The sequence below is a fragment of the Platalea leucorodia genome (assembly GCF_965183815.1).
Source record: "Platalea leucorodia genome assembly, chromosome: 12".
NCBI classification, from domain to species: Eukaryota; Metazoa; Chordata; class Aves; order Pelecaniformes; family Threskiornithidae; genus Platalea; species Platalea leucorodia.
This window is the reverse complement of record NC_138834.1, coordinates 4311499-4339318: the sequence shown is the minus strand read 5'-3', so window position 1 is coordinate 4339318 and position 27820 is coordinate 4311499. Positions and strand designations below refer to the sequence as shown.

Below are 27820 nucleotides of genomic sequence, written 5' to 3'. Positions count from 1 at the left end.
TCGCGGCCCGGGGGCAGGCTGAGGTAACGCCGAGGGCCCGGCAGGGCTGGCGGTGGAGGGGGGCCGCCCCTGGGCCCCGCAGGCTGCTCGAGGCTGGCGGAGAGGTTCGGGCCGAGCCCACGTGGAGGGGAGGGGTCGCTGCGGGGGGAGAGGACGGAGGTCTCTGGGTCCAGTTCACACCACCGGGGAGCTGACCAGGCCGTACGGACTGGCCTGTGCTTCGGGCGGGCTCTGCGCTGCTCCTAGAATGGAGTAACAAAGTAATCTGAATTGAGTCTCAAGTGTGACTTGAATGTGACATCAGTAGGCCCTGAATTATGCTTGGCTGAGGTTGCAGATCCTGCCATGCTCTCCAGTCTGGTTGAACTTCACAGCTTCAGAATTTGTGGTGGGCTGTGCCAGTTGATTCAAACTTGACTATAAGAAGCTGTAACTTCCCCACATTACCTGTTGCGGCTGTGTTAGTGTGGTGATCCAAGAGCAGGGAAGTTTACAGAGGAGGGTATATTTCATTGAACCAGTTGAAATTAAACAAGGGCAAGTGCTGTAGTGTTGTTCATAATATTTATTAGAATAAGGATGGGGAAGGAGCAGATTGAACACTAATGCTGAAGGTGGTTTGTCTTAGAAGAGAAGATGACAGGAAGAGCTAGAGCCAGAGCAAGAGGAAGACCTCCAGGACAGGAGACTGCTATTCCTTCTGTAGGAGCTGCATCTGTAAGTTGGTTCTTTTTTCAATTAGCACAGCTAGGCTTTGAAATGCCATAGCTCAACTACTTCCTATTTTAATATCAGGTGTAGATGTTAGATGATATATGTGTGTATGTATATATTATGTGAGGTGTATACTTATATTAACTCCTTTTTATTAAGGAAGTTTTTGTGTGTTTACAAACAAGTACTCTGTTGTAATATAGTAGTCATAATAGAGCTAGTGGAAACAGGTAGCCACTTTCATAGTCTGCTTTGTGCACTGTGATACCCCACAGAGAAGCAGAACATATTAGGCTGCTGCTGCTGCATATTTGGGCGTGGGTGTGGCAGGTGTTCTGACCTCTTCCTGTTATTTTTAATTTTAATATCAAGGACTTTCTGTCTCTGTATTAGAACTAGTGTTTAGGGCTTGTTTTGTGCATATATGCCCTGTTCAAACTGTAGCTTGAAAATGGCTGATACTTCTTTATTTGCAGCCATTGCCACATACCCGGAGATTTTTTAAAGCAGTTCCTCAAATTCGTCAGTTATTAATAATCATTTTTCATTTGAGAATGTGATTAGCCTGGAGGAGTGTTCCTAGTCCATTTCTTGCCAGTGTCAGATGAGTTTAAATTGTGATAAAAGGTAGTTTACAGTTCTGTTTCTCAAATAGTGAAATGTGTCTTGAATTAGCAGTAGCATCGATGCACCTCCTGAACCTGGAACAGAATTTATGAACCTGAGAGAACTGATTGCTTCAACCTTGGTCTCTTTGACTTGAATAGAATTGTTAGCAGAAGTCAGGAGGTGATATCGGTGTCCTGTGGTGGGTGAAGAGGAAAGTAAAAGAAATGGTGAGGCTTAGGTACTTTACACGAGTTGTGAATATTGATGCAGTCTGAGTGGAAAAAAGTCTGTTTTGGCTTTTTTTTTTTTCCTGTATAGGCTGCCACTGTTCTACCATGTAGACTGTGTGTATCTCCCTCCAAGAGGGTTAGTTGCAGAAGTGTTTCCAAAGACATGTTGAAAAGAGGTTGCGGAATGAGTAAGCGGGTTTATATTAGATATTTGGAAAATGAGGGCTCGGGCATGCACTCTGTCTCAGTTTAAGTGAGAACACAATCTGTGCTGATCGCAGGGAAAGACGGGAACAACTAGCCATGTATTGTAGAAGTGAACTATATCATTTGACTTTTACACTGAACTGATACAGAGATACCATGATACATCAAGTTCTTAATACTGACGTTTTTATCAAAAAACGTTAGTGAGATTTAAGGAGGTCAGGGGCCTGCCTTTCCTTACGCATGTCCTGACAGCCCTGTGATCTTTCTTGCTGCAGAGGTAGGAAAGAGGATAGGTTGGTCAGTCCCTGGGAAGTACTTCCCAACATAGAGACTGCAGCCTCCAAGGAGGATAGCAAGAAGGTGGAGCTTGGCTCTTTGTAATGGCACATGGTGGGAGGATGAGACACAATGGGCGCAAATTGAAGCAAGAGTTGTTTTGACTGGACATAAAGAAAAATGTTCTCATGATGAGGACAGTCAAGCACTGGAACAGGTTGCCCGCTGAGGTTGTGCAGTCTACATCCTTGGAGATGGGATAAATCTCTGAGCTACTGGATCAGACCTCGTGATTGACCTTGCTTTGAGCAGGAGGCTGGACTAGAGACCTCCTGAGGTTTCTTCCAGCCTGAATTATCCTGTGGTTCTATGAAGGACAGGATGGTGAAAACCCCTTCCCCACACCCATACAGTGAACTCTATCCCAGCATAATCTCTTGCTTCAGTTCATGACTTGGCATGGAGCTCTGCTCTGATCCCTTAATGGATGGGAAAGGAATACAGTCAGCTCGGGATAGCGGGGCTCAGTGCCTGGCTGTTGGACTAGAGAATCCATGCAGGTGACATTGCTGCTTCCTTCAGGGGCAGGGATGGAATATAGGTGAGAGGGGCAAAGCAGAACTGATCTTTCCTGAACTACTTTTATGAGTACTGCAGGGAGCACAAAACTTGTGGTAATACACTGTTACTGTGATAGTGCTGGACTCTGATAATTTTCACATGTCCTCTTTAGGGTTGTGTACATTCAGTCTTTGCAGTAGTGCTTATAGGTATTTACAGACTTCTTAGAGGGTATACTTTTGACAGATCTTATAATGTGTAAAAATAAGGTGGAGAGTATAAGAACAGAGAGGCCGGCTTAGTTACTGATCTTGTGTTCAGTGTCAGAACACGCATATGGGAACTGCAGACATGTGCCGAGTGCTCTGAGAGCAAAGGAGCAGAGGAACTCCAGGAACGGGTTGCTGGCAGGCTGTGTGACACTGGCTCAGGGTGTTCCTACCACCGTGTTGTGGGACCAGACAGAGCCAGGCTGGCGCTCTAGCTCAGGTTTCACGATCATCCTTGGTACTGGCCTCTTGCTTGCTTACACTTAAAGTAGAGAACTTGATTACTCCTGGAGGGACTAACTTGTGGGGTAGACTGCAATCCAGTAACGTGAAACTCTGAATTGTGGGATTGCTTGTGGCTGAAGGTTGTGTGTTGCAGTTCTTCCAGGCATGACATTTTTAATATTATTTGTTCACTAGACACTAAAATTACAAAAGCTGTTTTTATAAAAATAAGTAGTCAGCTACTTGAAGTATCAGAGGGATTGTTGAAAATGAGAAGTGCAGAAACTTTAGTTAGAGCTTGGAAAGAGAAGAATTGTATTTACTATTAGTTAAATAAATACTAACTTACAAAAAAAAAATTCCTGAACCCCATTATGTTGGAGTTTGAAGTACGGAGTAATAACTCTGCTACTTAATATAGGAAAAAAGATTTAACCTTACATAACCGTTACACTTGGGTATTTGGGTATTCTGTACTTGGTTAGTAGCTTTGTTTTGCTGTACTCTTGGAAGTACGCTGTTTCTTCAGTTGCAGTAGGAAGTTGTTCCCAACTATTGCAGGCTCAACAGACTTTGCCAAGTCAGCAACCCAGCCGTCAGCAACCTGAGCAGCCATGTGTTCCTCCATCAGTGTCAGAAGAACCCGGTGGCCGTGGACGACAGAGGGGCCCTCGGAGTGTTCCACAAGGCCAGAACGAGAGAAGGCCAGAAGGTCAGAAAGGGTGAAAAAGCTCATCGCCCACAAGAGCAAGTGTTTTGAAGAGACATTCTTTAGACTGTGTTTCTAATTTTTCTTTTCAAAATGAGATTTGTTACTAAGATTTGGAAAAGTTCACTGTACAAACCTTGTGATGATAGTATTGTCGTTCTAAGGTGCAGTATAACTGAACCAGGAGTTTTGAAAACTACCTTAAGTGTGCTCTAATCCATCTGTACCATCTCCTCTATCAAAATAGTTTAAAAAAATAAATTAGAAAGCAGTTGGTAGAATTAACTGCATGGATACCAATAGTAAATTTCTTTTTGATATTTCATTGTTTTTCTTGAATCTTAATAAGGAAATGAAACTTTCTTACCTATTTCGCATCACAGTGTATTTAACCATTTTGGTGCTAGCTGGAGCTGAAATGAAAGATCTGTCCTCTTTGAAGGGTTTACATCTGTTTTCATCTGGCTAGTGAGCTGTTCTATTTGCTTACTAGTTAACTGTCTGTAAGTCTTAGGAAGCTAATATGCGTTACCTGAATGCTACTTTAAGATGAATTTACTACATATCAAAAGCTGAAACTTAACATTTCATGATTTCTCTTAATTTTATATATGTCTGACTTCCAAAATTGAATTGTGTTTAATTCTTACTTGTATATAAAACTTGATTGTAATTATTCTTCTTCCTCAAATTTCGAAACAATAGGATTACAGATTTCGGCAGGATTTCAGGAATTGTCTTTAGCAGATAGGGGTGGACGTCGTAGAGATTTCCATGACCTCGGAGTAAATACTCGGCAAGCCATAGAACATGTTCAAGAATCAAAAACTGGTATGTTCAGATTAGACTATAGACATACAAGCAAGTTGAAATGAAAAATAGTTTTGCTTTGTTTCTGCTTTTAGTATCTCCTAGAGAGCCAAATAAAAAAAAAATCTTCATCGTGTACTAGAAAAAGTTACAAGTTGCTCCCGATATCTGAAGAGGAGCAGTAAGATGACATGTCTGATGGTGAAGTGCTTCAGACAGTAGTTGTGTAGCATCTTAAATTGCAACTATTCAGACGTAAGTGATGATCCTTGTATATTCCTGATGTCCACTTCTTCAAGCAGGACTCTTCAGGACTTTCTAGATTTGCTTCTGGAAGGTCTGGTTTGTAACACATTGACCTATCCAAATTTCTAAAGATCTTCTAATAAACGTGGAATTTGAGACCTCTTCTGAAGAAACTTTTTAGTTTAAATAAAAGGTGATATGCATGATTTCATCTCAAGGAAAGAAGCGTATGAAAAGTAGGAAAAGGAGGCTGTCATGATGGTCCTGCCTTCTTGCTAGAATGCATTAGTTTTTGATGTTCAACAGTGCAGGTTCTGTGCTGATAGTAGTTTTGTATTGCAAGTGACTTTGTGAGATATCACAATATAACGGGAACCATAGTCCGCTTTTGCTTAATTGAATGATGACTGGAGCATGCCACGGGCCCAGTAACAGTAGGGCTTAGTTCTGCTCAAGTCACTTTGGGCCAGAAGCAGTGTAGTTGTTTTCTTGCTCACCTAGATTTTCTATCCAGAGCTATGCTGATGCTAGATCATGGATCGCTGTACTTAGTAGGCAGCTGTATTGCTGGCCTTTTGTTTTTTCTTTATAGCTTCCTACAGTTTTCAAGTATAATATACCTGCTCTGTACGTGGTAGGATACTTCTGTTTTCATTTAGGGTGTTGTATTTCAGATAGGAAAAAATGGGCAATGAAAACTAAATTAAATGAATAATCCATCATTGTCTGCAATGTATTTTTTGTATTACACTTGTGTCTTTAAAAGAAATTGAAATGAGACATGAAAAAATAGGAAGAAATACTTTAAATAAGTAAGTGACATGGAGCTAATTCTTACCGTTGTGGGGTTTTTGTCTGTTTGCTTGTTTGCTCACTTGAAAAATCTTGAAATACCAAAAGCAGTGTCATCTTGTCACATAGGAATGGGAATGTGGGTATCTCTAGTGATTGATACTCTGTTAGTTTTTTTCTATGTTTATGATTCATGTAAAGAAAGATTAATTTGTCCACAAAGGAAGTTTATGTTTTGGTGGAAATTCATCTCTCTTGTACCTGGTACTAATCCTTTGCGAGACAGGTTACTGATCTAAACGCTTACCTCATTTGATGTGAGAGTTTTCCTGACAACTGAAGGAATTGTAAAAAGCTCTAATAAGTGGGCAAGTGTCTATGATAACACTGTGCCTATGTGAGCATTTCCTATAGCTGGCTGAGCTAGAACAGTTGCAGAACACAACTGACCTCTCATCTTTGTGTGAAGCCTTAGTTTTTTAAAATTTCTCAAAGCTGTTGAATTACTATAAACTGGTAAAATTTTGTAACTACTGAGATGTTTGCCTCTCATTGTAGGTTCTTCAGGTATTATGATAAAATTAACTGCAAATTACTTCCGTTTGACGTCTCGACCCCAGTGGGCTTTGTATCAGTACCATGTTGGCTATAGTCCTGAGATGGAAGCACGCCGTCTTCGATCAGCTTTGCTCTTTCAGCATGAAGAGCTAATTGGAAAGACACATGCATTTGATGGATCAATATTATTCATGCCAAAAAAACTAGGGAACAAGGTGTGATATGAGAATGCTATTTTATTTTTTATTTTGACTTGCATTTTGTGATGCCTCTTGTTTCTTACTGGTCTGGGTGAAGTTGGAGAATTGACATCCCATGAGCAACATTTAGTTGGATTGAATATGTTAGTGTAAGCTGATTTGTTTGTGTAGAGAAATTTGGTAATAAACATTGGGTTCTAATGCTTAGGTTCTGCAGGCTAGAATAGTCCTCTGCACAGGAGTGGACAGTACAGTATTTTTCCTTTAGTTTTCTTTCTGCTTAGGTCTTTTTGTAACTTCTATATTTTAACATCCAACATAATTGAAAGGGTGGATGTATTGGGTGTATGTGGCAGGGTTTTGGTAGCTGGGGCGGGGTCTGAGGTGGCCCCTACGGGAAGAGGTTAGGGGCTGCCCTGTGCTGTACACAGCCATTTCCAGCTGCCTTCACAACCGACCCACCACAGACCAAAGCTGAGCCCATCGGCAAAGTTGGTGGCACCTCTGTGTATTTAAAAAAGGGGAGAAAATGCCAGAGCAGAAGAAAAATCTCAGGAGAAAGGAGCAGCAGAGGGAAAACGCCATGTACTGATGGTAACCCCTACCTCCGCCCCTTGTGCCACTTGTTGCCTCACTGAAGGGACTGAACGTAACCAGTGGTGATAACAGGGGGGCAGAGGAGTCCGGAGTGAGGTTGAGCCTGGAAAAGGGAGAGGGGGAAGATGTTTTCACTATGTGTTTTAGTGTTTGTCTTTTTGCATCCTAGTACCTGAATTAGTAATTAAATATATATTAATTGGCAATATATTTATTTCCTCAAGTTGAGTCTTTCCCATGATGGTAATGGCTAAGTCATCTCTCTGTCTTCATCTTGAATTCAGGTGCTTTGGGGATAGCTTCCATTCTACTCTATCAGTTGTCTTCACTAAAAAGAGTGAAGCATTTTAGGTTGTAGTTTACAGTCATAGTAGGAAATCAAATTCCTGTTTCAGCTAAGTCTTGAATTGTTACTTAGAATCTTAATGTACAACTCCAATTTGATATTAATGGAGCAAAGTCCAGATATAGCCCTGTTTACCTCTAGTTTTATTAACCTAGCTTCACTTTCTCAGGTTACTGAAGTGTTTAGTAGGACTCGAAATGGAGAGGATGTGAAGATAACAATTACATTGACTAATGAGTTGCCACCTACTTCACCTACATGTCTGCAGTTTTACAACATCATTTTTAGAAGGTTTGCTGTCCAAGTTATGTCTTTATAAGAAGTCATTCTAAAAATATCTGGCTTAAGTTTTTCCTTTCTGAAGAATGGACTACAAATTAATATTGCAAATGTAAATTTTTAAACCTTTGTAGCCACCGTTACTATGTGGCCAACCACATATCTGGCAACATTTTAACGTGCAGTTATATGTGTGTTTCTGGCACATGTTAGTGTGAAATGAGTTTATACCTTTTCCCCGAGCAAGCAGATTCACGCTGGAGTGCTAACTGCTGTAAGCGGTTAGTCCTATCTCTGCCCTCCTTTTGTATTTGTGGATTTGCCTCTGAAAGCAAATAGTAGTGCAGGACCTTGAACTGGGAAATTACTTTTTTTTGCTGTAGTCTTTCCACTTAACCTTGGTACCTGGACTACCTGGTTCCTCTGAAATGCAGCTTGTTTAGACTGCTACCTTGAAGTGGTTGGTGAAGGGTTGGGTTGTATGCTAACTTATTCTCAACTGATTAATTGTCATTAATAAGTGTCCATGGCCTTTCTAAATTGAGTTTAATGAGAAGTTCACATTCGTGACTGTTTCATGTAGTCAGATGAACAGAAAATGAGGTGGTGCAGAGGGATGGAACCATGCGTAGTTTGATAAACTGAATAATCATGGTAAATGACATCCGTATTTCAACTTCTAGGCTTTTGAAGATGTTGAATTTGCAGCAGATTGGACGTAATTATTACAACCCCAGTGACCCAATCAGCATCCCTAATCACAGGTTTGGCGAAAGGGATACTCGGGTGTAGGAGGGGTGCAGGGAGAAAGGATGATATTTTGGTAACGCTCTGGTGGTTTATCGTATAATAAAACCATGGACTTAAAGACTGGTATTCCTGGGAAGCATGACCTCGTTCTCCTAACTTAGTTTCTTCTGTGTGTAAGATCTCATTACTCTTTACCAGTGTGTGTTCTGCTATTACATTTTACTCTAATGTCAGAAACCTTGCTTAAATGTCTGTAAGGCTGAGATCTCTGAATACTTTAATTCTAAAGCTCAGGAGTGTCCAGCCTTCATTCTAAGGCCATTGAATCTGCTGTGTAAATTTATATCTGGCCATACCCCGCTGGATGGATACTTCTGGAACTCACCTCTTGCTAGTTGTCATGTCTTTTAGGGGATCCTGGCAAGGAACGGGGGCAATGTGACTGATGCTTCTGGGTAGCCCTAGGCCTGTTGTACAAGTTAGTAAGCTTGAGTTTGACTGGGGCCCCATCATATGGCTGTGGCTTACTCCTTGCCAGTCTACATAACCTAGTTGATGGAAGAAACTGGGCAGTGTTCTGCTAGATAAACTGCTGGTCTTTTTGTCTTTAAAGTGTCCTGAATTACCCATACACTTCGTATTTAAGATATTTAAGACTAATAGTATGAAATGGATCTCTTAGGTTTTGAGGCATCCTTTCTTTCACTTCAGTTATATTGCTACATCATTAAATTAATCTTTTTTTATCTTAAATTGAATAAAGATACCTGCATTTAAAATATTTTTGGTTTTGTTAACTTTCAGGAGCTTCTGTGTATTTGGATAATGGTTTCTTTGTATCTTGACTGCTTTCTAGTGTCTGGGAAAGTGGACAGAAGTAACTCAAGGGGTGAGAATAGAGATGCTTTAAAGCACGTTAAGATTCTGTATGTTCCCTTTTGACAGGTTGATGGTTTGGCCGGGCTTCACAAGTTCTATCCTCCAGTATGAGGAAAGCATTATGTTATGTACAGATGTGAGCCATAAGGTTCTTCGCAGTGAAACAGTGTTGGATTTTATGTACAGTCTGTATTACCAGGTTGAAGAACAAAGATTTAGAGACGCCTGTGCTAAAGAGCTGATAGGTTTAATTGTCCTTACAAAGTAAGTATCTTTGGACTCTTGTCGTCTTAGAGATCTGTTTATTTTTTTGGATGTTCTGTCCCCTGAAGTATACAACGAAGCATCAGAAAGCATGAAAATGCTTGCATTGGCAAGCTAGCAAACTAATCGAGGTGACAGCATCTACAAAAGCAGGAAGTATATACTGGATTAGTTCTGTTTTCATTTGGTTTTATTACAGATTAGCTTTTAGTAAAATTGATAGCCTGTTACAATTGAAAACTCGGAAGTTACTGCTGCTGATAGGAGCAAAACTTACATGAGTATTGCTATTAACTTTTTCATCCTGCAGTCCTATTTCTTTTCCATTTGAGTTAAGACTTAAAAACTGATTAAATCTTTTATTTAGGTACAATAACAGAACATACAGAGTTGATGACATCGACTGGGATGCCAATCCACGGTGTACCTTTAGAAAAGCAGATGGTTCCGAGATCAGCTACGTGGACTACTACAGAAGGGTATGGAAATTTAACTGTCAGTGTGTGCATTATGCTTTAATGTGAAACGTTAGAGCATTGTTGGAGGTTTACTTATGATGCATGGATTTGTAATTCATAATTTTCTTTAATAGAATTTTATTTTTAATGGATACTATGTAATCAGAGAGCAGTAAGTAACCTACGCAGCATGATTCAGCATGAGTAGTCCATCCCAATGAGTAGCTGGTCAGGCAAAAATGCCAGGAGGCCTGCATGGGTGAACAAGGGGCTCCTGGGAAAACTTAGAAAGGAAGCATACAGATGATGGAAGCAGGGACAGGTAATCTGGGAGGAATATGGAGACATTGTCCCAGCATGCAGGAATGAGGTCAGGAAAGCCAAAGCCCAAGTGGATTTGAACCTGGCCAGGAATGTTAAAGGCAACAGGAAGGGCTTCTATAAGTACATAAGCGACAAGAGGAAAACTAGGGAAAATCTGACCCCACTGCTGTGAATGAGGCAGGGCCCCTGGTGACACAGAATGTGGAAAAAGATGAGGTACTGAATGCCGCCTTCATATCAGTCTTTACTAGCAAGACTGCCATTCAGGATTCCCAAGCCCCAGAGACCAGCAAAAAGTCTGGAGCAAGGAAGACATACTGTTGGTGGAAGAAAATCAGGTCGGGCAATACTCAAGCAAATTAGGCGTACCTAAGTCCATGGGCCCTGATGGGTTGCACCTACAAGTAACTGAGGCAGCTGGCTCACGTCATTGTGAGCCCACCGTCAATAATCTTTGAATGATGGTGGTGATAGGGGAAAGTCCCTGAGGACTGGAGGAAATCAAATGTCACTCCTATCTTGAAGAAGTTCAAGGAGGTTGACACAGTGAACTACAGGCCAGTCAGCCTCACATTGATCTCCAGGAAGGCGATGGAGCAGCTAATCTTGGAAACCATTTCCAGGCACGTGAATGACAAGAAAGTCATCAGGAGTAGTCAACATGGCTTCACCAAGGGAAAGTCATGCTTGACCAACTTGATAAACTTCTATGATGAAATGACTGGCTTGGTAGATGAGGGGAAAGCAGTGGATATTGTCTACTCAGACTTCAGTAAGGCTTTTGGCACTGTCTTCCGTAAGATCCTCGTGGAGAAGCTGATGGAGTGTGGGCCAAATGAGCAGACAATGAAATGGATTGAAAGCTGGCTGAATGGCCAGGCCCAGAGCGTGGTGATTGGTGGCATGATGTGTAGTTGGAGTCCAGTAACTAGCGGTGTACCCCAGGGGTCGATACTGGGTCCAGTCCTGTTTAATGTCTTTATTAATGATCTGGATGACAGGGCAGAGTGTACCCTCAGCAAGTTTTGCTGACAGTTTACTGGAGGTAGAATAGATGGACAGTCATCTTAAGAGACATTACTGTTTGATACTTTTGGTTCTTTGAAACAAAGTTTATATATGTCTCTCATAGCTTAACCTTCTCTACCATTGGGGCCTGCCACTGTAATTGTGAAATATTTCTGCACATCAGTTTCAACTGTAAAACAGGATGGGATTTAATAAACTAGAAGCAGAATTCTTATTATCCATTCTAGTTCCGGATGGAGTTTATAAATGATAAATTTTCTCTGCCTTCTTGCGTTTGCTGTGATCTTAACTTTTTTGTTTTTAAATGCTATCCTTTGGATGGTTTCTGAGCTGTGGTTCTCTTTAAGAAACAGTTAAACTATGAAGTATGTTTGACTGTCAGCTTGTGTCACCTTCTTGTGTTTTGCTTTGTTTTCTTTTCCTTCCCCCCCTAAACTAAATTAGTGACTGCTAGACAGACCAACTATTGCCATATGCAAGGAGAGGTTGCAGGAGGGTTGAATTTCACTTGGAATCTTGTTTGATTCTTGTGATGTCTTGAATTAAATTGCTCTATAGGGCAGGAACCTTGTCTGTTAGTCAACTGGAATGAGCATCCTAATCTTGAGTTAGATACTATGAGTGATACTGCCTCAAGCAAGGCAGAAGCATTGTTTCTATTGTCTCTTACAAGTCAATAATTTGGTGGCACCAACAGAGAGAACAGTGCTTCCCTCTTTGGCCTTTTCTGACAAAACCAGTTTCTCTTGAGTTAGACGTGCTAATTGAAAAAAGTTGCTGGTTGCTTTTGTTTTGTTTTGTTTGTTTTAGGAAAAAATACTGATTTTTGTTGTTGTTTTTGTTATGAATAAACTTAACATACAATATGTATTTCTAATACAGCAATATAATCAAGAAATTACTGACTTGAACCAGCCTGTCTTGATCAGTCAGTCTAGGAGGAAGAGAGGAAGCATAATGCCAGGACCTGTGGTTCTAATTCCAGAGCTGTGCTTCCTAACAGGTACTGTAGCATTTTTTCGTATCAAAGCACCTGTCAAACCATAATGCCTACTATAACTGGTGTTTTGACAGCGGCCTCTTGCCAAGATGATTAAAATGTTTTGTTTGTAGAAATGTGAGTTTAGAAACAAGTTCTGTAGCTAAAAGGTTAGATATTTAAATGAGGCTGAAAAGTTTGAAGGGTTTTGATGTTGCATAGTCTTTATGTACGGTGTTCAACATTGGCCCACTGATAACTTGTGGAGTTTTTTTGGCAGTAGAACTTCTGTTGAAAAAGAGAAATTTACTATAAATTGATAATTTTCGAAGATACATAAATATGTATTTTCCTCTGAGATACTCACTTTGCACTAGGAGTACCTGTCCATCTCAGCGCTGTTTTGTTTTGCTTTGGAAATGTAAATAAAGAGCTGCATGTCTTTTGTGGCTTCCTCTCAAGTGCAAAAATCCAGAAATCTTTTTTTTCTATGCAGTTGGGAACGTATGTACAGGGAGCAACTGAAAACCTTTATTACTACTGACACCACTTTACACGTCTGCAGTACATGCGTAGTTGGTCTGCATGACTTGCAAGTTTACTTTTCTTAGTCCTTAGTCTAACTTGTACTCAGAAAAAGATTTTGCTGTTAACAGGATTAACTGAGAAGATGCGTAATGATTTTAATATGATGAAAGACTTGGCTGTTCATACACGACTGCCACCTGAGCAAAGGCAACGTGAAATTAGAAGACTTATTGACTACATCCAAAAGTATGCTGCCTTAGTATCTTCTGTACTTCTTTGTCATGAAAAATTTGTATGATAAACTTCTTTTTTGCAACAAACTTTGGAAATCTTACTGGTTTTAGAAAAGTCTCAGCAAGGACAAATTTCTTTGTTTTAATATAAATCTTGTTTTTAAACAGAGATGACAATGTTCAGAAGGAACTCCGAGACTGGGGTTTAAGCTTTGATTCTAATTTATTATCCTTTACGGGAAGAGTTGTTCAAGGAGAAAAGATCCTTCAATCCGGAAATGTGGTAAATAAAACAGCTCCTAAAATCTTCTGGATCTCTCACTGATGAAGCGAGTTCTTAGGGAAGGAAATACTACTTGTTGGTTTATAAATGAAGGATTATGAGTGAAAATGTTATACACAAGTCTTTGTCCAAACAGAAGACTCGCAAACTTCTTAAATTGTTTACAAGTTCTGTTTAGAAACACCTGAAGATTTTTCTGGCTTGCATTACAATAGTGTCTTCCTTGCACAACAGTCCCTCTGTCTAAACAGAGTCATTTCACATACACAAACTAGGAGACTACAGATGTTTCTAACTAGCTTCCATTCATTAAAACACCAAGGCTTTCAAATGAAAAGCCACTAATTATTTCAGTTCAGTAGGTAGAACACATACAGTAAAGGTGGGGTAGCTCTTCAGTATGAATAACTTAGATTTCAAATAAGTCATAAATTGCCATAAAACATTGTATATTTGCTCTGTAGTAGAGGTCTTTTGAGTGGATGCTAGATGGAAAAGGGCATTCTGCAGCATCTTGATCTGTATATCTGTGTATTTGGTACAGCTTATTTTATTCCTGTTATTGAAAAGATCTGGTATCTTCCTTATAATAATACTTTTCTTCTTCTCAAGTAATTACCTTATTAAAAAGAAAAAGGGGGGGAAAATAAGTCAATACATAAACAGCTATGTCTTTGTAGCACAAAAACTGTGCAGCAAGTAGTAATAACTTATCTGGGCTAAAAATCATAAGTATCTTTGCATAATTAGGAATGAAAGATTTGAAGAGTGTAGGATTTCTTGAAAGGGCTAGATAGAGCTTATTTTAAATTAGTGACAACAGCAGTAAGAGAACAGATAAAAATCAAGTCCTTTGTTCTAGGCAGAAGTGTTACAGTCTGTTCCTGAAGTGTATCAGGAAGTAGTTGTGGTATAGCTTGTCTGTTAGGGTTTTGATTTTCTTTCTCTCCCATCTCTTATTTACAGTTTGATTACAATCCTCAGTTCGCTGATTGGTCAAAGGAGACTAGGGGAGCTCCCTTAATCTGTGCAAAGCCTCTGGACAACTGGTTATTAATATACACACGGCGCAACTATGATATTGCTAATACATTACTTCAAAATCTGTTTAAAGTCACGCCATCTATGGGAATCAGAATGAACAAGGCAACCATGTAAGTGTCTTTAGAAAGCTGATGGAAAAATAATTTTATACTTATTAAGGTGTATCTGTTAGCATGCTTAGGCTGTTAAATGAGGAGATAGTATAGAATGTCACACTACCGACTTGTGGGAGATTTTTAGTAACACAAAGTTGCTTTCAGTATGCAAATTGTTCGGTTTTCTCTAGCGACTGATTTTCTTACTCGTACTTTTATTTGTGAGAGCCTTCACTGGGGGTTAAAGCATGCCAAACCCAAACAGTATTAGACATATAGTCATTGAGCAAAACCTTCTCTGGTGGAGCTATATGTAATGCGAGACAAAACATATATTTTCTTGCTGACTTCAGACGTATTCTGATCTGTTCTCATTGCAAATATCTTCCTTGGAGTACCCATGCTTGCTTTTAACTTTGAATTTCATTGCTCTTGGAAGCCTAAGTTGGGGATGATTCCTCTTAATCTTCAAAATGTGTGAATATTGTACATTTATTAATAGCTATGAATGTGACACTTCATACAGTACTGATGCATAACGAGTGTTTATGTTTTTGCTGAAGTTTCAATAGCTGTTAGTTGTTTTTTTTTCTGTAAGCATTTTTTCTTCTTCCTTTTCAGGATTGAAGTAGATGATAGAACAGAAGCTTATTTAAGGGTTTTACAGCAAAGTATTACCCCTGACACGAACATAGTATGTATTTGAATCCGTAATTTCAAATCATGTCTATCTCTGTAAGTGGTGTTTTAAGACCAGTGGGATTCATTCTCAGAAATAAAACTCTTGGCTCCTGAGTACCTACTACCTGCCTACTCATACTCCTGTTCAAACCCCAGGCTAACTATGAGTATCATTCTGGAAAAGAGCCTTTGTACTTGGCTCTGACATATAGACACTGAAACTTTTCAGGTATTTCTTTCACTGTGAACACTTGAATATTTCTCTTGAGCGTAAGAAACTTTTACTAAGGAACTACAACCGTTATACAAATCTGAGAATGCAGCTGCTTAAAAACATTTTTTTTTTCTTTAAAGGCAGTTTGTGTTTTGTCCAGTTCCCGAAAGGATAAGTATGATGCTATCAAGAAATACTTATGTACAGATTGTCCCATTCCAAGTCAATGTGTGATTGCTCGCACTTTAAGCAAGCCTCAGACTGCTATGGCCATAACAACAAAAATTGCCTTACAAATGAACTGTAAAATGGGTGGAGAACTTTGGAGCGTTGAGATCCCAGTAAGTAATTTTTTTTTTAAATGGTAACTGTTTTCTTCATTGAGCCTTATTTAAAAAGCAAGCCTTTTTCCTCAAAAAAGAAAATTGAGTATTCTTTGTGTAGTTTGTTTTGTGTCTGTGAGAAGAGGCATGAAGTTAAATATGACATAAGGAGACATTTAATTCAAGAATTCAGTGCCCATGGTTTACTTAAGTGTCCTGAAACCATACAGCTTATGTCACGATCTTGTCACACTGTAGGATGGAGATGATAGGTGCTTTGGCATGTCTTCACATACTAATACTTGTTCTGTATTGACTCCTTTTAAGCTGAAACAGGTAATGGTTGTGGGAATTGATTGTTACCATGACACTGTATCTGGAAAGCAGTCAATTGCAGGATTTGTCGCTAGCCTGAATCAAACAATGACACGGTAAGATTTGAATGTGGAAGGGAAAAAAGAAAAAGAGAATCTTTATCTTAACTGAAAAGTAGCTTGAGTGTGGTGGGCCATCATGAAAGTGTCCGAATTCATTTACTGTACATTGCTAATAAGAACCATATATTGTGAATTCTTTTTTCCCCTGCATCCCTTAAGGAATAGCCTTGTCCTTCTTCCACAGTGCTTTGGGAGAGGGGGCAAATGGTGGGGCAAGGGCTGGGATGAATAGAGGGCATCAGGGTGACAGGCTCTTCTCCCTTTTGAGTTGACTTGTGTGAAGGTTTTTTGATTGAGAGGAATTGCACGCGGTAGGGTATTTGTCTACCCCTTGGGCTTTGTGAGGGAAGTATTCTCATAGTACACTAACACTTACTTGACTGCCTTGACCCACAATAGCCATAAAGGCTAAGTGGTCACAGCCATTTAAAAAATAACTTCATTGAGGTAAGCCTGGGAAATGCTTTGAAGGTCATCTTTTATTTTGTTCTTCACAGGTGGTTCTCCCGCTGTGCTGTTCAAGGTCGTGGGCAAGAACTTGTGGATGGGCTCAAAGCCTGCTTGCAAAGTAAGGGAAGGCTTTCTGCTCTCGTTGAGTCAGATTGAAGGAATGACAATTTACCTTCCTTGAAAGACACCTCCTCAGCTGCCCTGAGGGGAGGCGTTACCAACTTGCACTTAGATAAAAACAGATTAAAAATACAGTTGTAAATATTGCTGAAAATTAATAGCATTTTCTGTACATCCTTTCATTGATTCCTGTATGTCTTAACAATACTTAAGTACTACTTATCAATGCACTTCAAAGAATGCTTTAAAGAAGACGGATTTAAAGGATGACAGCTCCTTGCTGTGGGAGAGGCCAGCAGAGTAGATAATCTCCTTAGGTTCTCTCTTTTTGGGTTGGTACACAGGTAAACCAGAATTCTTTTTGCAGGTAACATTTGTGAATCATGAGGCATACCTGTTTCAGGTTACTGATGAGGACCTTAGGTTTCAAAACTTACTGCTGTTTTTCCAGTAATAAAAATCCATTTTTGTTTTGGAATGAATTGTCGTTATAACTAACAGCTTTTACTCTTTTTATTTTTTTAAGCTGCTCTAAGAGACTGGTTCAAGTGGAATAAGTATTTGCCCTCTCGTATTATTGTGTATCGTGATGGTGTAGGAGACGGACAACTAAATACTTTGGTTAATTATGAAGTGCCTCAGTTTCTGGATTGCTTGAAGAGTATTGGTAAAGACTACAAGTAAGTCTGTTTCCACCAACCCCCTTTTTTATACTGTAAGAGAAATATACACTGGCATACAAAGAGTGGTTACAGATGAAGATTGTGTCGTCTTTTCATCCTTATTTATTTTTACTTGAGCTCAGGTAACTGTTTTTCTGATGATTGTTTATGTGATTTGAGTTACCTAACTTGTAACGTAATAGGAAAAGTCTTTAGTACATGCACCACGTGAGTATTCAGTACACACGTATACACACATATACTCTTTAGGCATTCTTGATGCATATGGTAATTAATACTTTTTTTTCAACTGGTTGATCATAGCCTGATTACTATCACATGTCCGGTAGGTCCATTTTTTTGTCCTTTCCACTTCTGAAAGGACTGGCTATTGCCCAGTTACTTAGGGTCTGCACAGTTTCCAACATTATGCTTTTAATATTTACCAACTGCAGTGACTTGGTTTCTTAATCTGCTCTGAAAAATGAAAATATTTCCTGACACTGCAGGCAAGCGGAGCACAAAGCAAGTTACAGATAGTAGGAACTGAAGTGCTTACTTCTGTTTGGCTTCTGCTAATGGCTTGCTCTTCACCAAAAACGCTGTTAAAACACAGTGTTTTCTATATGAAAAGATGAGGTAGAAAGAGAATAGAAATCAGATCTCTGTTTAGAAGATCCCTTTTTGGTCTGTTTTGTGTCTCCCTATGAAGTTTAAATATAGGCTGGATTGGTGAGAAAGAGTATCAAAGTTGCACCTGAAACTTAAAAATCTAAAGTTATGAACAGTGTCCTGTTTAATCTAAATCATGAATTAGTGGAGACTTCTATGTGAAATTAATGCCCTGGAGAACTCTTTAAATTACTTTTAATTTGAAGCTCTAGAGAATCTGCTCCTGAAATACTCTCGGTGCAGTTTTTCAGGATAGTTTCTCTTTTATTTTCATTTCTTTTAGTCCAAGACTTACTGTGATAGTTGTGAAGAAAAGAGTGAATACCAGATTCTTTGCACAGTGTGGTGGAGCACTTAAAAACCCACCCCCTGGTACTGTTGTTGACGTGGAGGTTACCAGACCGGAGTGGTAAGTTAGTATAGACGTAACATTTCTTCTCTTTGCTGGCAACCTGATAATAAAGGAAATGTATCCGATATTAAATCGACTGTGGGATCAAGTAGAAGAATACTTTCCACACTTCTGTCTTTTTGAAAAGAAATTGCAGTGAATGTGTAGATGACAGAAATGGAGCAGCTTAAATTTTAGGAATTCATTATGCAATTCTTTCATGGCTTCCAATATGTAGTATTTGTATACATCAGAGTATTATATATGCTTTAAATAAGTGTCGGTGTGTTTCACTCTTTGGTGTTTCTTTTTTTGATTTTTAAAGGTTTAGTACCGAATGAGTGCCTGTCGATAGGATTGCCCAACTGTCCCTAACCGCAATGAAGTTCTGTGTGGCTGTAGTTTTGACATTGCACATAAATTGTGTTCCTCTGTAAGGGTGTACTTTATGACCAAGTGTTAGAAGTATTCTTTGGTGGTTGGGAAGTCACTGGCAGACAACTCAATTGTACGGTTACGTGTGTAGGTAGAACACGTACGCAGATCTCGTTGACTTCACTCGCTTGCTGTTAGTATTGAATGTTTTTGCAAGGCACGCTCCGTGAAACTCAGGTCAGGTACGTGGGAGATGCAAAGCTTGTTCAGTACACGATGACAGGTTTGACTTTGGTCGAGGGACACTGGAGCGCGTAGGGAACAACGCAGTCTTCTCTGGCAGCGCACAGTTCCGATGATAGGTAGTTTTGCCTTTCTTTTTTTGTATTTTGCCAACTTGCTGCAGGTGTTCCAAGTGTTGTGATGGGTGACAACCATCCACACGTGGCTCGGGGTGCTAGAGCAAATGAGGAGCATAAGCTAAGTACGTCTGCAGGGTGGTTCTCAGGAGGAGAACTGTGTATGATGAATGGTTAAGATCTTCATGGTCTTAAGACCTGTTCCATGTAACAGGATTATTTACATTCTTCCAGATCTCTTGGCCTTTCAGAAATAGAGGAAACTGATTATTTTGTGACCAAAGCACAGACATACTTTTAGGGTTTACTCAATATGCATAAAGTGACTTGAAGAAAATAAGTAAGACAAAGTTGTGCGGATTTGCATTTTTCTAAGAAGAGCAGCCCTTTCTGCACCAGACTTCTGGGGTTTTGTTTTTTCTGTTACAGGTATGATTTCTTCATTGTGAGTCAGGCAGTGAGAAATGGTTGTGTTGCACCCACTCATTATAATGTAATTTATGACACTAGCAAACTGAAACCAGATCACGTACAACGTTTAACCTACAAACTTTGCCACATGTACTATAACTGGTCGGTATGTATTTCCGCTGGGGAATGATAATACTTTTCTTCACCAATTGTGCATCTCTATGCAGTAACAACCCACAAGAAGGCAGAAAAAGGTATCCTTAAAACAGCCATGCAGATCCAAAAAGCCTGCAAGAATGCCTCTTGGCCGACAGTGGTGGTTTGAGAACTAGACATTTTAGAATTATGTGATCTCTCTGAAGTCTGAAGATTAAAGTAATCTTTATTCTCACTAGAAAATACTTGGTTTGAGTATCGGTCCCAAATTCTATGTCAAAAGCAAAACTGAAATGAGTATTTCTTACCTGCAGAAATACTTTGTGTGGAGATGGAACTGTGTTCCTCCATTTCCCTTGAGGCTGCTTCTGTTGCATAGCAAGATGAGCACACAGTCGGCTCACGCCTGAGGTGTGCTTTAGATTTGTCACTTCAGTAATCATAAATATTTCACGTGACTTACCCACGTCCCACCTGGATGCTGTGAGATCCAGCATCAAATGTAAACCTGCCTAAGAGGCGCTTTTGGAGTGAGGAGGGGCATGGAGTTGGCAAGTTTTTTGCATCTGTTCTTCTATAAAGCAGGGGTTTTTAATGATGTGTTCAGTGTATGTAATGCTGTTTTCACAAATCTGCATAAACTACAGGGAATGTAAATTTTACATGTATCCAGACTTTTGAATTTCAGGACTCTGTTACAGTGAATGCATGCTTATTTAAATGACTTGAAAATAATTCTTTTTTTTTTCCCCTCTGCAGGGTGTTATCAGAGTACCTGCTCCTTGCCAATATGCTCATAAACTGGCTTTCCTGGTTGGTCAGAGTATTCACAGAGAACCAAACCTGTTGCTTTCAGACAGACTTTACTATCTTTGAAGTTGAGTTACCAGCTAACAAAAGTAGTGTGGTTCCTTTCAAGGGAATGTAGAGTTGTCTGGGGTTTTGTGTGGGGTTTTGTTGGGTTTTATTTTTGGTTTGTGTTTTTTGTGTGTGTTTTTTTTTTTTTCCTCTCCTTTTTTTCCTTGAGAGACCTATGCATGGCACAATGAGTATGTGCAGTTCTGGAACTTTATCTTCGTGGTAGCAGGAACAAGCTTGAGACAGCAGATCTGCATTTTGAGGAGGTCTTTGCTTGCTAAAAAACCTATGTAATATTTTATTATTTTTTTAATATTTATTTACTAAAGTGTTTCTGGCGTTCTTCACAAAAGATTATCAGTTCTTATTTTTATTTATGTGTTGGGGAGGTCTTACATGGAATTATTTTTAGCATACAAGATATATAGTTATGCGGACCAAACCCCTAGCTTCAGTTAGCACATTACACTCAAAATGCAATTGTTGCTTCCTTGGGTTTTTTGGCTGTTAAAATGAGAGAAAAATTTTGTCTCCTCAACTATTTCCTATCTTAAAAAGAGGCTGTCAGCCATTCTTGGTTATCAAGGCTTTGTTTTAAGATGGCAGAATGCTGTAAAACCTGTGGAAGGGTTTTTAATACTTGCCCTTGTAAGTGATTTGCAGGCCAACGAGAAACCGTCTTGTGCTCGCTTGTGTCTCCCTAGGAGGAGAGGGAAGTGAGGCGGGACTTGTCCAAGCTGGCACAGCTGAGGAGGAAGTTTTGTGAGTACCAGACTTTCAGGACTGAGTGCCAGAGGCAGAATTGTTGCTGTCTCTTATCGCAGCTGTAGGAACACCTTTAGTATCCAAGGCTACAGTGTTCTCTCTGCACAAAGTGATGGCTTTGGCCAAGCTTGAATGCTGTTACGGGGCTGTGTGACCTACAATGGACTATCCTGTTGGCAGGCTCTTTCTTAGTCTTGTAACTTCTTATGTACTACGTAGTGCGAGTAAATTGCTGTTTTAGAGAACTGCAAATTCATAACTGGAATGAACTAAATTTCTTGGTTGACATTGTTTAACTGTATGCTTGTTAAATGAGAAAAATAATTTCCATCAAAGAATATCAGTGCACTGATGTGCAAAAAAGTAGATAGTTTTTCTGTTCGTGGTGGGTTTAGGGGTTTTTTTTGTTTTTTTTTTCTTGTTGTGCAGTTCCAAGTAACAGGAAGTGCTTAGGCTTTGGTTTGTATTGTACTTCTGAGTCTTTAATCGGTAACTGTTCAGCAGGAGTAGCTTAATTTGTAAAGCAAATAGCAGTTGTGTTGATGGAAGCTGATTTCAGATTTTTGCATTACCAGGCACAGAGGATTTGGATTGGTGCTGGTTTTTTTTAAACTAACTTGTTGTGAACCTTGTTCCTTTTCTTTGCGAGATTTAAATAAAGTTGTTGCTGTAATCCTTGCATATTTGAGCATGTTAGATGTATTTGCGTACATGCTTCAAGACTGGGCCTTGGGCCATACTACGTGACATGTGCCAGAGTAACTTTCTAACCATTCTGGAAAGCTCCCGGAGCCTTGCATTTGGGTGAGCCTGTATTCGACAGCGTATTTCAGCAGCTGTCAACAGCTCTGAAAAATGAGGGAGCTCTGTGACTTGTATTCAGTTCAGGTTTTTTTCTTTCCTAGGCTGAGAAGTGTACCAACTTCTCCCACGTGACGTTTGTAATGAAGAGAGGTATAGGGGGTTTTGGCAAATACTTTGGTCTTTCTGATGCCATACAGTGGCAGCTTTCCCTATTTGCTACTTAGTGTTTTGCATTTCTTCCTAGTTACGTCTCACTTATTTACGCCTGTCAGAGGTTTCCTTCTGAGCTGGTTTCTGTCGTCTGAGGTCAGTAGAAAAGGAGCTGGTGCAGCTGCTTCCTTACGGCAGCTACGGGCAGGGAGGACCCAGTCACCGCGGCCCGGTCCTGCTCCGGGTGGGCCTGCACGCTTGCTGCGTGCTCAGTGATCGCTCCCTGGGCCCGGATCTACGGTCCTGTCCCGTCCTCCAGAAAGGGGGGGAAGGCTCACGCAATAATCAGGCAGCTGATGCAGTAGATTCATGAACCATACTGCACTCTACAAAATATCAAATTATTTATTTATATAAAATATAATACACAACAGTTGTACACATGCACACACCCACACAGTACTTTACCACAAATTTAGGCCAGTTATTTTCTTTAATTAAATGTTATAATCTAGCACACAGTATCTTACAGTAATTTACATTATTATCTGAAGACACAATGGGGAAGCTTTGATCATTCATTTATAAACCTTCCATAAATTACAAAAAGAAAGGCAGTCTGAAAAGTATGTATAAACAGTAAAAACAATTTACAAATGGACAAGAATTACAAAATAGTAACAGCCAATGACTGCCATCACTGTGTAAGACTGTTTTTCTTGAGATGCCAATATTGCAATTAATATTTGATTATCACCTCTTGCAGCCTTTTTACTGGCTACGGCTTGTGTACGTAACACAGTTTGTCACTTTTTATTTTAGACATGCACTTTATCTTGAATCTGACATCAGCAATATGAAAATGCCTTTTAACTTAGGACTGTACCTCCACAGGAAAAAAAAAGTTGGGGAGTAGAGGTTTTTTTGTTGTGGAGTTTTTGTTTTGGTTTTGTTTTCCTGGTAATTTAGAAGAGTGAACCAGGAACTCCAGAAGTGGAGGCTGTACAGTCGAAACTGGGTGAGTCTCTGAATAACTTACACTGTGTCTGAAAATTGTTGACAAAAGAAATCAATACAAGGGTTTCGGGTTAAAAAAAAAAAAAAAAAAAAAAAAAAAAGCAGCAAAACCCAAAAAGAAAGCATTTTGCACAGCACTTTCAAACTCCCAGGAGTTACATCAGACATCGAATGAGTCAGTAACATAGTACTTGGTCTTAAATTACCATGTTTTAGGGAAGGTGAAGACAGCTGAATACATAGTACATACAAAGTATACGCTGTATATTTATTAGACAGTACAAATCATTGTGCATTAATAAGGCAAAACATCAAGGCTGATTAAACTAGGAGTTTCAAGACCATTTTTGTTTGTGATAAAGATCAGATACAGTGGGGTGACCTCTGAACCAGCAATCAGTGAATACTTTTCTTCCCCCCACTGATGCTTAAAGGAGACTAAAGGCTGAGATTTATCCAATGGAGTTGCAGGTGTTGAGTTGACTTCAAATAAAACCATGTCCTTCTGGTCTTAATCCCACAAATTTTTTTTTTTTTTAAGGAAAATATATTTGCCACAACAAATCCACTTCCTTTTTTCTTGCTGTTTTGATTAAGCAATTCACATGATTCTATTGATGTCAGAGTTAAAAATGCCAAGGTTTGGTAAAGTTGTACTGCATAGTCATGAAAGCCCTAGTTTTGACGTTTAAAAAAAATACACAGACTGGAAGCTTTACAAGTTGTCCAGGAGTACATGAATCATTTCACTGCACCAAGCTTTTTCAGCAGTTTCTTGCCTTTGGAAAGCAGCCCCTTTTTCTTTTTCGAGGACATATCCCTGCCTCTCCCGGGACTACCAGAACCCATAGGTGACGTAGGTGACCCAGAATGGAGATGGACTGTGGGGGATGGTGCTCTCCGTGATGTACCTGTATTCTCAGGAGGAACCTATTAGGTACATTGTTATAATTTATTGAATGTTTGAAAGCTTAAAAGCTATTATCATCAAGAAAGTTGGTAACATCACTTGTCCCATTACCCGCTTAAACAAAAGGGCTGGTTCCTTTCTTTGTGGCTTGAGGTGCCGTATGGGCTTATGGAAAATACATAAATTTTGAGAAAAAAGTACAGACAATAGAAAACACTCCAATAGAGCCCTCTTTTGGTTATACTTTTTTAAAGAAAGAGTTGGATACCCTTGTTTTGCCATAGTTCTGGCCACAAAAGCCACAAAACTGGTTTCGGGTTTGCATTTTGGTACTCTGATAGTACAAAAATGAAGAGGGATACTTTTAGCTATAGATTTAAGAAAAATAAATGTGTTAATTACTACAGGTAAGCAATCTATAGAAGCCAAACTTTTCAGAAGATATTACTTAAAATGCTACATAATCATTTGGTTTTTAATGTCCTTTAAATGCCTTTTCTTTAAAATTGGCTAGCAAACTTTATGTACATATTTGAGAAGATGGCACACTGGCTTAAAAAAAAAAAAACAAAAAAAGAGGAAAAAGCAAAAGCTAAAATGAACCTTAATCGCAATCAAAGAAAGCTTAAAGACCCTGACTGCTTGATGTGTACGCTGCAGCTATGAGGTTGCTGAATGAAGGTGAATACTTGTAAGATCGTTAGATGACAGCATTCCTAAATATTTTAAACAGCTATAATTTTTTTTTTTTTTTTGCAATCATCAAAAGCACTTGAATGAAAATGCTAAAACTATGTATACTCAGCCTATCCTAACTACAGCGCCCGGCTGACAAAAGGTGATACTATCAGTTAAGATGATATTTTCATAGTAGAATCCATGCCTTAGGGACCCTGTTACCTCGTAGTTCAGGTCGTAACATGAGCAATTTACTGGCTTGCTGTGCAACAGTGCGTTAAGCAAAGGGGCTTCAAGCCTACTTTGATTTTAAATCAAGGTCTAATTCTAATGAAAAAAAACCCAACTCGGTAAAGCACCCCAACGTACACCTGAAGATACCATATATTGAGTCTAATGCATTCATTCGGGGAGCTGCATGTTTCATACGGACTTTTATTGCATTGGTAAACCAAACAGTCGCTAGCGTTTCAAACGTGCGCTTCCTCGGAAGAGCCGAGTAAGTCGTACCACGTGACGGGATTTTTTCAGAATTGTCGAATAGTTGGTCTTAGGCAAACTGGGGTATAATCGATCATGGAAAACACATTTTAAGGCAGACGATTTGCGTAGCTGTGTTTGTTTGAGTGTAATGAGTTTCAAAACCAACTATACCCTTGCGAACTACAGTAGGTATCGGCTCAGGTGTCACTTGTTTGTTCTTTAAGGGTTGGGGGGGTTGTGCTTGTCTCTTGATAAAGGAGCTTGGAACTGTTACATCCCCGTTGGCTAACAATGCAATATGCAGCTTTTCTTTGTAGGGCAGTTAGACATCAAACTCGCCTTGCTATGTAAACATAAACATTTAGCTCATGAAGAAATATGTTCCAAATGTTGACCTTCATAAAGTGAGGTCTAATTTACTTGTTTCGAAGGATTCCTTTTTAAAAGATTTGTCTCCTAAAACAACTAAATTGACTTGACTAGGTACAGTAAGAGCATACAGCCTGTTCTTCTCTGGCCAAGGATTTTGGAGACATATTTCTTTTTTTTTTCCCCCACAATTAAGTTTCAAGACTTGCATTAGATAGCCAGGTAGCTTTAACTGAAATCTCTATTGGTATCTTCAGTTGCTCACTTACGTGAAGGCTACATTGCCTTATTAAGGTGTGAAATGAACACTCTTCTTCTGTTTCCAAGCAGATGAGCAAAGAAATAAAAATATATATAAAATATATAATATATAAAAGTATTGCAGTGATGAAACAAAACCAAAAATGAGATACTCTAAACATGATTAGTCTTTCATAAAAGAGAAGTCTCTGGGCAATTAACTAAGGCCAGTTGGAATAGGAAGTCATAAGGATTAAAAGCTGAACACTGTCAATCGAGCAGCTGCACCGGCAGTTTGTATTTAAAGGAGCGCCTGTACCAGTCTCTCCTCCACAAGAACTTTTGCTTTCATCTAGATATTGCAGGCAGTAGGAGTAGTTTAGAGGCATTAGGAAGTAACTACTTTCACCAGGGAAAAGCTGTTTAAACTCAAAGTATAATTGGAGGTACTGTAATAACTGCAATCGAATTGCAAATTTAGTTTCTTCATTTACAAATGTAACGAGCTAGTGGAAGGCTAAGTCAAGTCATTTTTCTTTACGTTTTATATATTTGAAAGTTAATTTCAAATGGGCGAATGGATTTAAAATGTTAAAAGTAATGTCTAAATTATATATGAGACAGAATGGAATGGAAAATAAAAATTTAAGTTTTTCTTATTCGGTTGCTTACCCTTTTTGCTTTTGTACGCATCGGCGTATCGTGAACATATCGCGAGGGTGCATCGGATAGATAGACTTCAACATCATCAGGCACTTCTTCAAGGAAGTTGGAAGGAACCAGCCCCTTTTGTCCGTTAAGTTCACCCTGCAACACGAGGAAAGTGTCAGGGAATGTTCTCATTAAAGCAAGCGTAGGCTCCCAGGAAGGTAAGAAAATACTTTTGACTGTTTCAAAGCCGGTGAGGAAGAGGAAATACCCATCGAAGGGCACTTGGGACCTTAAGAGCTTACACGCTTTTGAAGCTCGCGAGCGTTGGCGTGTGTAATGGAGAGCTTAACTAGTGCTTAAAAGACTACTGAACTCTTCTACTGATTTAATCAAATAACCCTTTATCAGGGGGACGGGCTGTATCTCAGTTTTTCTCCTTACCCATCAGAAGTCATTCACATGTTTGTGTAGATACACGCATGATCAAAATACAGGTTTTCCAGCTAACTAACTGAGGCACGTATATTACTCATAAAATGCCAGAGGCAGCACTGAGCTGCGTGAACAACGCTCCCTAAAACCGTGCTGAAGTGGGAAGAGTGAACCTTCATCGGTGCCGTACGCTCCCCTCCAGCTGCGGGAGCTGCGAGGCCGGCTCCGCGCCCTCTGGGACCTCCGGCTCCGGGGTGCAGAAGGGGAGCGGTGGTGGTGCTCACCCCCTGCGACTGCTTCCAGGCACGCCGGCTGCGTCCGCCGTTCTGTTCCATTAATTAGGATCGCGGCTGTTCCCACAACGCAACGAGCTGGAATTGCGACCCGAAATCCCCCCCGGCTCTCATTTAATAACCCACGCTAGCGAAGGCTGCTCTAACGGTTTGTAGCCGTTTGAAGTGACCAAGTGGGAGCCAACTTACGTAGTAAAATCCGTCTTCATCTATTTCACCAAAGACGGTGATGATGTCCCCCGTGCAGAACGTCAGCTCGGCCTGCAGGAAAAGGAACACGTGGCGGTGCGTGTTTTGTTAGGCAAAGGCTAACATTTTTTTTATTAATAGTAAATCCATTAATATTTTTCCCTCTCCTTTATGTTAAGACACAGCTGGTGAAGCCGGGTTAAACTTTGAGAGCAAAACCTTTTTATGTTTTT

At 39.7% G+C, this 27820-nt stretch overlaps 2 protein-coding genes across 8 annotated transcripts in view; one reads left to right on the top strand and one right to left on the bottom strand.

The window, feature by feature from the left end:
• Nucleotides 1-636: 636 nt before the first annotated feature.
• Nucleotides 637-20624, top strand: PIWIL1 (piwi like RNA-mediated gene silencing 1; the record flags this gene model as incomplete). Its single annotated transcript, XM_082324780.1, has 20 exons — nucleotides 637-717; nucleotides 3656-3806; nucleotides 4509-4634; nucleotides 6210-6424; nucleotides 7522-7643; nucleotides 8315-8395; nucleotides 9327-9524; nucleotides 9892-10003; nucleotides 12218-12338; nucleotides 12971-13088; nucleotides 13244-13358; nucleotides 14325-14512; nucleotides 15119-15195; nucleotides 15537-15733; nucleotides 16043-16146; nucleotides 16650-16720; nucleotides 17249-17402; nucleotides 18340-18465; nucleotides 19611-19758; nucleotides 20508-20624. 20 exons carry the CDS (start codon nucleotides 637-639, stop codon nucleotides 20622-20624), a joined length of 2622 nt encoding a protein of 873 aa, XP_082180906.1.
• Nucleotides 20625-23983: 3359 nt separating this feature from the next.
• Nucleotides 23984-27820, bottom strand: part of RIMBP2 (RIMS binding protein 2) — a gene marked incomplete at both ends in the record, with an annotated part of 154082 nt that continues 150245 nt past the window's right edge. For 4 of the 7 annotated variants that reach the window (XM_082324932.1, XM_082324931.1, XM_082324934.1 and 1 more), the window contains 3 exons: nucleotides 26072-26098; nucleotides 26695-26829; nucleotides 27588-27659. In XM_082324932.1, the coding sequence (XP_082181058.1) occupies nucleotides 26072-26098; nucleotides 26695-26829; nucleotides 27588-27659 (234 nt within the window). Of the gene's footprint in view, nucleotides 24273-26071; nucleotides 26099-26694; nucleotides 26830-27587; nucleotides 27660-27820 lie in introns of those variants that run through there. The other 3 variants (XM_082324930.1, XM_082324933.1, XM_082324935.1) reach the window with 2 other exon arrangements.